Genomic DNA, 12,458 nt, shown 5'->3' on the forward strand with positions numbered 1-12,458 from the left:
TCCAGGGATGCTGTTTCCCGAGACATCACCCAAGCTGAGGTAGGCTTTTCCTGTGACACTGCCTTTTTAATTCACTCATGAATTAAAGTAAGTAGCCCCAATGGACTCACTGGGTCACTAACATCGTTTGGGTAGAACTGTTGTTTGGTTTGGGGGTAGTGCCCTGTTTGAGGTGAATAGATGTTTGTTCTCATGGCCTCAGGAAGTCACACAACTGTCAGGATCACTGTTTTCACTTGATACATACTCGTTTTCAGGTAACAGAGCAATGTAGGCTCTTCAGCACTACACCCTAGGTCCCTGTAAGTACAGATGTGTGAGGTTTTAGATTCTGGTCTATAAAAATGGGCAATCTCAAGATACCACAATGTTTCTTCATAAGCCAAAGCTGAATAAACAGAGTTCTTATTCTCCTGAAATAGGGAAATCTGTCATTTTCATAGTAAAACTAATAAATAACTTAGGTTTTTTAATTCACTGAGAAGCTTGATGAAATCATTTATTTCAGTAGAATAAAACAATCAGCAGCATGGAAATGTAAAGTGCTACATAAATCCCCCACGTACAGAAGATTTGGAAAGCTCATGAGCTTAGATCGCTACAAGCAAAACAGGCAAATTTTTCAAGCATGCTATTTTAACTATCTTGATGTGTAGCCATATGCTATGCTGGTCAGTGAAGAAGCCTTGAGTTTTGAAATCTGAGAACTGGAGACATGGAGATCCTAAGACTTTACCTACCAGCTTCTACATGATTTGGGTCTTATGCTGGAATTAAGGGGCTAAACTGAGGCTTTAACAATAGAGGCCCTTCAGTGAGCTCATTGACTCCAACTGTGGGTGGGGAGACAATTTTTACATAGCATATGAGGGAAAAAGCAAAATATACCACTTTGATGTGTCTATCAGATGCTAAAAAATGCCAACACACATAAGGAGGTAGCCAGTTAGCGACAGTGAGGGGAGAATGGATGAGATCACACAATAACCTAGTGCTCAGCACAGGTGCCCATGGAAGATGCAGCAAGATCACAGAGCTCCAAAGGCTGCCAGTCTGACTGGGAGGAAGACTGCTCTAGCATATGACCCATCTTAGCACAGGGTGATAGTGTCACCCTACTGACTTCTTTCTAGGAGACCACTGAACTAATGTTTTTCATATCCAGTATTATAAACTAAGGCCTCAGAATATATTTTTTCATGGCAACAAAATTAAAAAAAATGATAACCTATAGTCTTCCTGACATGAGGTCATCACAAAGTTCTTGGGGCTTTTTAGACTTTACCAATTTCATACATAGACATAAACAATCTGAATAACTATAAAATCCTAATCTATTAAACTTTAAGATTATATTATAGCATATAGTGCCTTTTTAAATTTTAGGTGTTGATACAACAACAAAAACTGGCTACCAAATAAAAATGGAAAGTATGTTCAATGGTTAACAGACCCCAAATCACATAATAGGAGTGAAAATTAAACTCACTTTAGAATGAGTTTGTGAGCTGTTCTATCATGCCCATAAGAGTATTTAGTTAAAACCACATATGGACTTTACAACTACCCTCTCACACATACTTAAAATACATATGAGCTAACTAACCTTTGTGGAATGACCTAGAAACCAAAAACCATTTATATTCAGTTGTCTTAAAAAACAAAACAAAACAAAACAAAAAAACCACAAAACTGCTTATAAATGGGCTTTGAGAGCATGATACATTTAAAAACCTGGGAACTGTCTATATTTTACAGTTAAACCAGCAATACGGGGCCCTCAAGAGTTCCCTCAAGGTTGCTGAAGGAACATGCTAAAGGCAATATAATATTGCCTTAAATGGTCTCACTAGGCACTGTGATGACAAAATCAGATGTCAGCATCTGGGGGACTGGCTGGCACTAAGGGACAGATAAAATTTTCATTGAAATTTTTCTTGGGCTTTGATTAGTGAACAATTCTAAATAAAAGTTTGTTTTTAATCTCTCTACCACTGTTACTTGGGCCCTGAGTTTTTCTATTAAAATTTGATTATGAATATTCCTAGAATAATTAAAAGCTATAGTGATTACAAAGCTGGGCATATAACATATAATCCAAACCATGTACAAATGAAAGTAGAGCAAAGATTAAAACTTTATGATCTCCTCACCTGACTTGTGAAAGAAAAATCAACCTATTTCTTGGTATGGATCCTTTCTTCTGTAAGACAGGGTTATAAAGGCCTGTTTTCTTTTCATTTGTGTGCACACTGGAGGTGATAACAGCATATCAAAGTGGCTACAAAGTCTTTCCTCTTCAAGTAATATCCCAAAACAAATATATAACAAAGATCTTCATAAATGTCTGAAATAAAATTATTGTCACTGAACAAAGTTTCGAATACAAAGACTACAGAATGGACAATCCCAGTCTCTCTCCTATAAATGACACTTGTCAAGAAGCTGGTGAGCAAAAAATTTGCCCTTCCTCTGCCATTCTTTATCCCTTCTCAGTCTACATACCTAGAGACAGTAAGTGATACTACTTACTGTAACCAGTAATACTCCGGTGTGAAAATGCCACCTTTTATCTGAAAACTCCAAAGGACTACATAGGAAAGCATTGAAAATCTATGGAAAAGCAGCTTGGGTCTGAGCAACCACAATAAGTTACTTGTTTGTGAAGTAGATTAAATAGTAAGACAAGGAACTATGGCTTCCAGTCCCTTAATCTAAGCAGGACAAACTGTTGGACCACAGCCTGAATGTCTGCCTATAGCACAATGAATTTATAACGATAAAAAAGTAATGAAGGGTAAATATAAAATAATCTTTTTGTAAACAATACTTAGGTTATACCCAATGCAGAATGTTTAATGAAGCAACCGAGTCTCAGCTCTTAAGCCACAAACCAGCATTATAACTCAAAGTCAAATATGTACTCATTGGCCAGATATATCCGTCGGAATATAAGAGCTGCCAATGCCAAAGTGAGAATGACAATGAGCATGGCAGACCCGCCGTTCTCGGTATGATTGGCTCTTGGTGGCTGGCCTTGGATCACATCTGGGGAAGTGGAGGACCTTCTCTGACTCTGCTGCTGGGCCCGGCGCTGTCGAGGGCTCATGGAGGTATTCTTAGGAGCCGGTTGGGTAGGTTGTGGCAAGGGTGCTCCAGATGGATTCTGGGCTCCATACTAGGGAATAATAAGAAAATCTGTTTGAAATTGGCAAAAACAAACAAACAAAAAAACCATTTTGTATATGCACTCGTTAACAGTTTAGGAACATGTAGAGTTCCTAAATATGACTAAGGTAACTCTATCAAGGACCACATGAATACTGAGATTAGGCACCAACCCTGACGAATAAGCCAGAAACACCAGTTATCATGAGCACTCATGAGGTAGAGGAGTCTGGTTATCAGCAGACACAGGCACAGCTGTTTCTCTCCAGATGATGGATGCAACTGCAGTTTCTGCCAAGCATCTGGGCACTGCTCTTCTTTCAGAAGATCCAAGGAGAGAAACAATCTGTTCTCCACTTTCAACTTGAAAAATTACAAATAGTAGAAAGATTGTAACTCCAAGTCATCTTCGTTTGGTGAACCTGACCTCTTCAATATTACTTTAACATGTCGACATAACTTCCATCAACCATAGTAAGGAAATAATTTTAAACCACAAATTTTCATATTGCTACTGTAAAAATGTGCTGTTTTCAAACTCAGCTTAACCTTTTCCATAAGCCCAGACAAGTGAGATAAACACAAGTCCAAAAGTATCTTTTACAAAGCAGTGCTGGGTATTTGATGTCGTCAAGAGTACCCTGGGTATGGCTGTTCCAAGCAATGGGTGGTGGCATCTTCTGGTTACCTCAATGACTGTTCATTCAGGGGACAATCGTAATGTGACACAGGGTTTCAAAATCTCAAGTTTGCCTCAGAGATAATAAAACTGGCACTAGTACATTCAAAGAAGTCACACAATGTAGGACTACACTTAGCCTCCTTAACCTGCCTCGACTTCATCAATGGCCTTTCGTGCTTTCACCCAGTACTGTTACCACCAGAACATACTCATGCTTTCAGACAAGAAATAGGAATGAATGTTTTACTCAGGATAATATGAATTAAATACTCGATGTTTCAAACACTTTCCAATAGAGAAAGCATAAACACTTAAAAGAATCAAATAATAGAACCCAAATTATTCTTTTAATCATTAAGAATATAACTTTGTGCTGGCAACAGCTCTAAACAAGAGGGGGAAGTTGCCAGTCTGAGCTACTTGTGAATCTCCACTTGAAAGCAAACATTCCGAGTTGATAGCTGGGAGTGGGAGCTCCCACCTGTAATAGCACTCAAAAGTGAAGACAGGAAGATGGTGAACTCAAGGCCAGCTTGGGCTACATATCAAAATACAAGGGTGTGGAGATGCCCCTCCAGTGGCAAAGCACTTTCCTAGCATCTACAAAAACCTGGGTTTGATCCCTAGCATAGGAAAAAAAGCTCAGATAATTTGAATTTCTTAAAATTACTCTTTGAAGTTTCTTAAATGTGGTTAACCCGTAATATAGACTTATAAAGAAACTACTGCTGAGTTTAGTACCAATGCTGAATTAAGAGCTGCATAAACTTAGAATTGTACAATCTAGGACTCCAAGGGGTAATTTGTCCATTGAAAAGTGCAGATCCATAAAACTCAGTGTTGTATGGTGACATGTCATCACAAACGCCATACAGTAAGTGAACCAATATTCAATGAATGAACTGAGTTAAGAGCAGTCAATACAGAAACACTATGGTTTAACTTCTGCATCCTTCTGATGCTCAGCTAAAAGCATAAATTAATCAATAATAGCTCAAGGGCTAAGGCTTAAAGAGAACAAACATCTGGTAACCCAGTGGGCCTTGAACATGTGATCCTCTTGCCTCGCCCACCCCAGTGCTAAGACTGTAGACATGCACCACCATACCCAACAAGGAACAAGGAACAGGTTCCTTTTTTTTTTTTTCTTTTGAGACAGGGTTTCTCTGTGTAGTCCTGGCTGTCCTGAACTTGCTTTGTAGACCAGGCTGGCCTCAAACTCACAGAGCTCCACCTCCCTCTGCCTCCCAAGTGCTGGAATTAAAGGCATGTGCCAACACCACCCATCGAGGAACAGGTTCTTAAGGGAAAAAACATGATGACAATGTCACTATAGCCTAAGAGATGGACTCATATTAAAACATTTACTGAATATATTATTTTTTCCATAGTTTGAGGGGAGATTAACCTGTCCATAAAACTAACAAAACAATGAGCCTTTATTAGTTCCAGTCTGACTTTGCCTAAACATGTGTTCCTAAGCCAGTTATTTAACCTAGGTCTCAGCTCCCTTATCCGTACAATGACGATAATATGTAATTCAGCAGTTGTGAGGATTAAGTGGATTAACAATATAAAGTGCTTATGATTCACAATTACTTAGTAAATGTTAATCACTACTAATATTGTTACTATTAACATATCCTTTTGGAGGCATTCAGATTTAGGTTCAAAAACTAAGTTGTAAATTTACTTACTTATTAGTGTGATTAACATATTTAGAAAACAATCCTTAAAACATGCTGTAATCTCAGCACTTGAAGGCTGAAGCAGAAGGACTGACGAATTCAAGGCTAACTTGAACTACATAGCAAGACCACATCTTAAACTAGCAGCACACTAGCACATAAGACACTAGGTTTGATCCCTGCTACTACAAAATTAATCAATTGGTGCCTAATATTTTAGTACATGTGCTTTAACAAAAATGCTTACATTGAGGTGCTTGCTGCCAAGCTTGATGACCTCAGTTCAGTGCCAGGTCCCACATGGTAGAAGGAGAGACCTGATTCCGACAAGTGTTCCTCTGCCCTCTACACATACATAGTGGCATTGCACAACTCCCTCAATAAATAATAAATGTCTACTACATACCAGAGGGAGAAACACAAGATGTGGTTACCTAGTCATATAATTTGTAACAAAATTGACTCCAAAAGAGTTCATCATGTATAGATACATGTTAAGTCAAGCCACTTTTTCCACATAATCCTCATTATTTAGCACCAATCCAGTAATATTTTTAATCTGTAATATTTTGATCACCTGTGCTGACCCACTTTTTGAAGCAATGGGTCAGAGCAGAGTTCCTATGGTATGTCTACCATAAGAAATAATCATTCTTTTTGTTTGTTTGTTTGTTTTGTTTTGTTTTTTTTCAAGACGGAGTTTCTCTGTGGCATTGGAGGCTGTCCTGGAACTAGTTCTTGTAGGCCAGGCTGGTCTCGAACTCACAGAGATCCACCTGCCTCTGCCTCACGAGTGGTGGGATTAAAGGCATGCACCACCAACACCCAGAAATACTCATTCTTTCATCTAACAATTCCTGGCCACTTACTCCACACAAGGCAGCATTCAACAGGACTATGTGAAAGGAGTTTCAGTTCTGTGTCTATGTTTCTAACTGGAGCCACCAGTAATATGCTACAAGTGCCTAGAATATGGCTAGTGTGCCTGAGAGGTAACAAGCTAACTTCACTAAATCTTCATTGAATTTAAACTTAGGTAACCATGTGTGACTAGAGTACTATGTAGAACTAATCCAAGGCAAGTGTTCGGCTCAGGGAATTATTAAGTCAGTGCCTAGTATCTATTACTGAGTTGTAACTATGCATGTTTTCTCTAGGCTAGTACTATGTTAGCACTAATTGTAAAGAAGTCATAGCATTCTGAAATGATAAACAGGACTTAGAAACTATTTCATCCAACCCCACTTAACAAAAAAAAAAAAAACTAAAGTCCAGAGAGATTTGTTCAAAACAACATAATTAGTAGGGCACCTGGGCTAAAATTTTACTACTAAGAAAAAAAATTTTCAGTATTTGATCTAGAAGGATCTTACCTTACTCCAAACAATAGTATTTGTGTGTATGCAGGATGTGTGTATGTGTATGTGTGTGGGGGGGTGTGGGGTGGGGTGTGTGTGGTTGCTTGGTGTGGTGTGTGTGTGTGTGTGTGTGTGTGTGTATAGTACATGTGGTGGAGGCGTGTTGTGGATGTGTTTTAAAAGTTAAGAGCCATACCGATGTGCCAGCTGTAGCACCCTGGAATGTTGTAGGTAGATCGTCTTGTGAATCATTTAGTGAAAAAGAGTGGTTTAAGTCTGATTCGGCGATAGTCTTTCCAGATGAATTGACTTCAGCCTATAAATAAGATATACCCAAGAGTGTTATAAGAAGAAATTTATTAACAATCAACCAATCCCTCTCCCGATTTACCCTCACTGCTCCTTTCATATGTACTATCAGTCTGTTAGCTTTGAGCATATTTGCATCTGCTATATGCCAGGTTTGACAGGGAGAGCACTAGACAGTCTGCATTCTCAGGGAGCTGCTAAGGAACAAGGGCTACGGCTCACAGCCTACAGTTCCAAGAATCTCTATAAACTAAGGCTCTGGGGTGACTTTTAAATAAAGTCTGACGTAACTATGTGAGACTAGCTTGGGTTTTCTCCAACAATAGTAAACAGTCCCAAGTTGACTGATTTTACAGTGTAAGTACTCAAATAATCTGTATGTATTGCCTCAAATCTGAAAAATCACACTATTCAAAATACATCTGATCCTAAAATGTGAAGATTTTAGGTATAGTAGGAATTCCAAGGAAGGATTTTTATACTTCCTCTTCCAGGAATTACTATAAAACTGAAGAGAAAAATCCCAAGAATTGGCCCCAGGAGCACAGAAAGAGGTGAGAAAAGCAGCTAAGAGGGAGGTAGCATACTACTTAATACAGGTTAGTTAAATTCCAGATACATGGGTGTGCTTACTCAAAGTACTAAAATACTATATAAGTTTTACATTTGGGTGAAATATGCAGAAAAAAGGAGTAAAGGGAAAATATGCTGAAATATTAACAGCAGTTACTTGTTGGAGGTGAGGTTACCTACTTTGTTCAAAAAAAAAAAAAAAACTAGAAATAGGGTAGATTTTGTGGGTGGACCGGGGGCAGGGGTAGTGGTGGAAGAAGAGTACTGGGAGAGACAAGTGGAATTGGAGGGCATTTCTGGGTGATGTGGAAAACAAATGCAGTGAAAACTTCCTGGAATCTGTAAGGGTGACTCTATCAAAGACTCCTAGTAATGGGGGACACGGAGCCTGAACTGGCCACCTTCTATAACCAGGTAAGGCTTCTATGGTGCAACTGGGACATCAATTTAGCCACAAAATCTTCCACAAACAATTTGTTCTGGCTGCAAGATGTGCTGGGGTAATGGTGGTGCTGAATTTGTGGGAGTGGCCAACCAATGACTGTTCCAACTTGAAGCAAAAAAGTCAATGAAATGATTCCTAACAATATTCTGCTATACTCACAGATTGGGGCCTAGCCCAATAATTATTAAAGAACCTCCATCCAGCAACTGATAGCAGTAGATACAGAGATCCACAGCTAAACATGAGCCAGAGCTCAGGGAATGCCTCAGAAGAAGAGGAGGAAGATTGTAGGAGCCAGATTAGTTGAGAACACCACTAGAACATGACCTACAGAATCAACTAAGCAGGACTGAATAAGGGCTCACAGAGACTAAAGCAACAATCTCAGAGCCTGCATGCGTCTAAGCTAGGACCTCTATATACATGTTATGGCTGTATAGCTTGGCATTCTTGTGTGACTCCTAAAGTGGGAGTGGAGGTATCTCTGACTCTTTTGCCTGCTCTTGAGACCCTCTTCCTCCTACTTGGTTGTCTCACCCAGCCTTGATATGAGGGCTTATGCCTAGTCTTACTCTATTTTGTTATGCTGTGTTCGGCTGATACCACTGGGAGGCCTGCTCTTTTCTGAAGGGAAATGGAGGAGGAATGGATCTGGGGAGAGCAGGGGTTAGGGGAGGGACTGGGTGGAGTGGAGGGAAGGAAAACTGTGGTCAGGATGTAATATATAAGCGAAAAATAAAAAAGAAAAGGAAAGAAACTAGAATTTATTAAGCACCAAGAATAGTTTAAAATGCAACTATAATACTTGTGGTATATGTGTTAATTAACATATCCTGACAAAGTCCGACAGGGAAGTATTATTATTTATAGGTGTAAAGGGAGACATGTAGGGCCTTGACCACACCCTGGTGGGCATGGTCGGGCACACCTGTAGCCAGCCCTTAGTAGTCTTGGTTACGGTGTCTCCCTACAGACACATGATAGTAAAGTACTATGCCTGACATGTCAGCCAGTAAACAGCAAAGCTGAGACCTGAATGCAGTCTTATTCTTCAGTCTAGCTTTAACTGCTATGCCCAAATGCCTGCATGAGTCTGGCTTATATCTTTTGTATTAAGAAAACATTTATAAAATCTCATGTCAATAGAAGTATATTACTTTCCTGTTTATCTAGAATTCAGCAGTAAACAAAAAGGCTATATAACCGGATCTGTTTAGGAGTTTATAGTACCTTAAAACTAATTTGTCTCGCCAGTTCTTTGGCTTCTTGGTCAGCCTGGCTTGAATCACTTCCAGATTTTAAAGGCAACAGGACATCCTTCATGGCAGAGCCACAGCCTTCACAACAGAAATCTTGTGATCTGGAAGGAAACAATGTTGTTCAATGAGCACAGACCAAACAGTTGAGCACTAATTCCCTTTTATTATGCTATTCAAACAGCGGGTAGAGAGATGGTTCAGCACTTAAGAGCACTGAGTGCTCTTCCAGAAGACCAGGGTTCCATTCTCAGCAACCACATGGCAGCTCACATCCATCTATAACTAGAGTTCTAGGGGACCCAGTGCCCTCGCTGGCCTTCACAGGTGCACATGATGCACAGACACACACGCATGTAGAAAAGACACCCATAAACATAACACATAAATAAATAAATCTTTTTAAAAAATGTTTAAAGATACTCGCCAGGTGCTGGTGGCACACACCTTTATAATCCCAGCACTCGGGAGGCAGAGGCAGGCAGATCTCTGTGAGTTTGAAACCAGCCTTGTCTCCAGAGCGAGTGCCAGGATAGGCTTCAAAGCTACACAGAGAAACCCTGTCTCGAAAAAACCAAAGAATAAATAAATAAATAAATAAATAAATAAAATGTTTAAAGATACTCAAATATGGAATAACTAAAAGAAAAGAACACTTATAAATTTCACAACAGTTCCTATAGACTGTGAGACAAGGCAGCAACTTAGTTCTGAGCAAAGTGAACATGTTCATTAAAAAACCGGCTTAGATTTTATTTTTAAAAAGTAATTTATCTAGTGGATGTCAACGAGGAGGCCTCTGATAGTGGATCAGTATTTTTCCCTGGTGTAAGAAGGAACTTTAAGAGCCCATCCCATGTGAAGGGAAGGGACACATGGGGGAGGGCCTAGGCCTGGCCCAGGATGATGATGTGGAATTTGGGGAGCACCCATGGAAGGCCCTACCCTCTATGGGGAGCAGAGGAGGGAGGGGGAGGGGGTGGGGGTTGGGGGGGGAGGGAGGAGGGAGAAGGGATTGACATGTGAAATTATAATTTAGTAAAAATTAAATAAAAAAAATTACCTTTGGGGGAAAAAAAGTAATTTATCTAAAGAAAGATAAGCTTCAGATCTATAGTGGCAACATATTTATGTAAACTGTCTATTATACTCTGTGATACTATCCTGAAGAATACAGATCATGAACCTGTTCAAAGTCTGTGAAAAGGTTCAATATAAAGCTCCAATTATATCTTGGTAAAAACATATACAACAAGAAAGAAGCCAATTAAAAATAGAATTTATGGCAGAGGCAGGCAGATTTTCTACGAGTTCCAGGCTACTCTGGTCTATCTAGTAAGTTCCAGAACAGACAGAAAGGAAATGGTACTTTGAATAGAATGAATTATTACAATTACATAGATAAAAATACACCAAAAGTAGCTGATAGAAGCAGAAGCAGACACCCAGAGCTAAACTCTGAGTTGACCTCTGGAATCCAGTTGCAGAAAGGGAGGAGTAATGAGCAAAAGGGCCAAGACCAGGCTAGAGAAACCCACAGAAACAGCTGACTTGAACAAGGGGGACCTCATGGACCCCAGACTGATCACTGGGAAACCAGCATAGGACTGTTCCAGAACCCCTGAATGAGGATGTCATCTTGGAGGTCTGGGCAATCTATGGAGCCTCTGGTAGTGGATCAATATTTATCCCTAGTATAGGAATGGACTTTGGGAGCCCACTCCACATAGAGGGATACTCTCTTATCTCCACATAGAGGGATACACAGGAGAGAGCCTAGGCCCTGCTCCAAATGATGTGACAGACTTTGAAGATCCCCATGGAAGGCCTCACATTCCCTGGGGAGCAGAAAGGGGATGGGATATGTAGAGTGTTATTTGGGGGTGGGTGGGTGGAGAGAGAACTGGGATTGACATGTAAAACAATATTGTTTCTAAATTACAAAAAAAAAAAAAAAATCTAAGAAAAGGCAGTATCAACCTATCACTACCTAATAAAAATTTCCATTATCCCAGATCATTTACTGAATATCTAGTATATGCTATAGAAGTTCCTACAAAGATAGAGTGGATTCCCTTACGAACCCCAGGAGTTGTTCTTAAGACAGCTATATATAAATAACATCCGAAGTGGGACAAAGGGGCCAGTGATGCTTTCTAGAAGATATGTCTCCCACTGGAGTAAACCAATATAGCAGAATGTTATCAACTACTTTATTTTTTAATTATTACTTCATATGGGTGTTTTACCTGCATGTATGTCTGTGCACCACAGGTGTTCCTGTGCCCACAGAGAGCAGAAAAGGGAGGTAATTGGATCCTGCAGGGCTAGACTTACAGACCATTATGAGCCATAATGTGAGTCCTCTAAAAGAGCAACCAGTGCTAACCACTGAACCATCTTTCCAGCTTATCGACTCATTTTAAAAGAATGAGATAGTTGGGCTGGTAACACAATTTAGTAGAATACCACCTGCCTGACATGGTGTGAAACCCATTAATACTATAAAAAACAATCACGAGATCAGTTTTTTAAATTCCGATCACTACAAGGAAATTGGCAGAATTGTATTTCTATAATGTTAAGGCTGGATCCTTAGCCAAGGTGACCGAAGAGAAAGAGACCTAACACCATTAACCATTAATACCAATCAGTCCTAACAAGGAACTTACTTTTTGGCAAGTGCTCTTCTCTCCTCAGGTGTGTAATCTAGAGAACCTATGGCTCCCTCTCCTTTAGTTGGCATAAATCCAATGATGGCCAGCAATGCTGTCCTTACTGAAACAGAAAATGAACATCAACTCAGTGAAAGAAGCTGGGGTAAGAGGTGGTTAGGAGCTGAGGTAGGAAACAGCTCGGCAGGGAAGCACAAACACAGGGACCCAGGCTTGGTCTCCAGCACTCATGCTCCCTGTGCGTTTGTTGTAAGAAAGAAAGAGCAGGTAGACCCAGCAATGCATACTCTAGCCCTTTCTGGGG

General features: G+C 39.9%; 1 protein-coding gene across 1 annotated transcript in view; it reads right to left on the bottom strand.

Moving 5' to 3' along the window:
- Positions 1–481: 481 nt before the first annotated feature.
- Positions 482–12,458, bottom strand: part of Ube2j1 (ubiquitin conjugating enzyme E2 J1) — a 20,253-nt gene continuing 8,276 nt past the window's right edge. The window contains exons 5-8 of the mRNA XM_027403420.2: positions 12,152–12,257; positions 9,454–9,583; positions 7,093–7,212; positions 482–3,178 (exon numbers count right to left, since the gene is read on the bottom strand). Of these exons, the coding sequence (XP_027259221.1) occupies positions 2,900–3,178; positions 7,093–7,212; positions 9,454–9,583; positions 12,152–12,257 (635 nt within the window). The 3' untranslated portion in view covers positions 482–2,899. The remainder of the gene's footprint in view (positions 3,179–7,092; positions 7,213–9,453; positions 9,584–12,151; positions 12,258–12,458) is intronic.

The sequence above is a fragment of the Cricetulus griseus genome, chromosome 2, assembly GCF_003668045.3.
Source record: "Cricetulus griseus strain 17A/GY chromosome 2, alternate assembly CriGri-PICRH-1.0, whole genome shotgun sequence".
Lineage (NCBI taxonomy): Eukaryota > Metazoa > Chordata > Mammalia > Rodentia > Cricetidae > Cricetulus > Cricetulus griseus.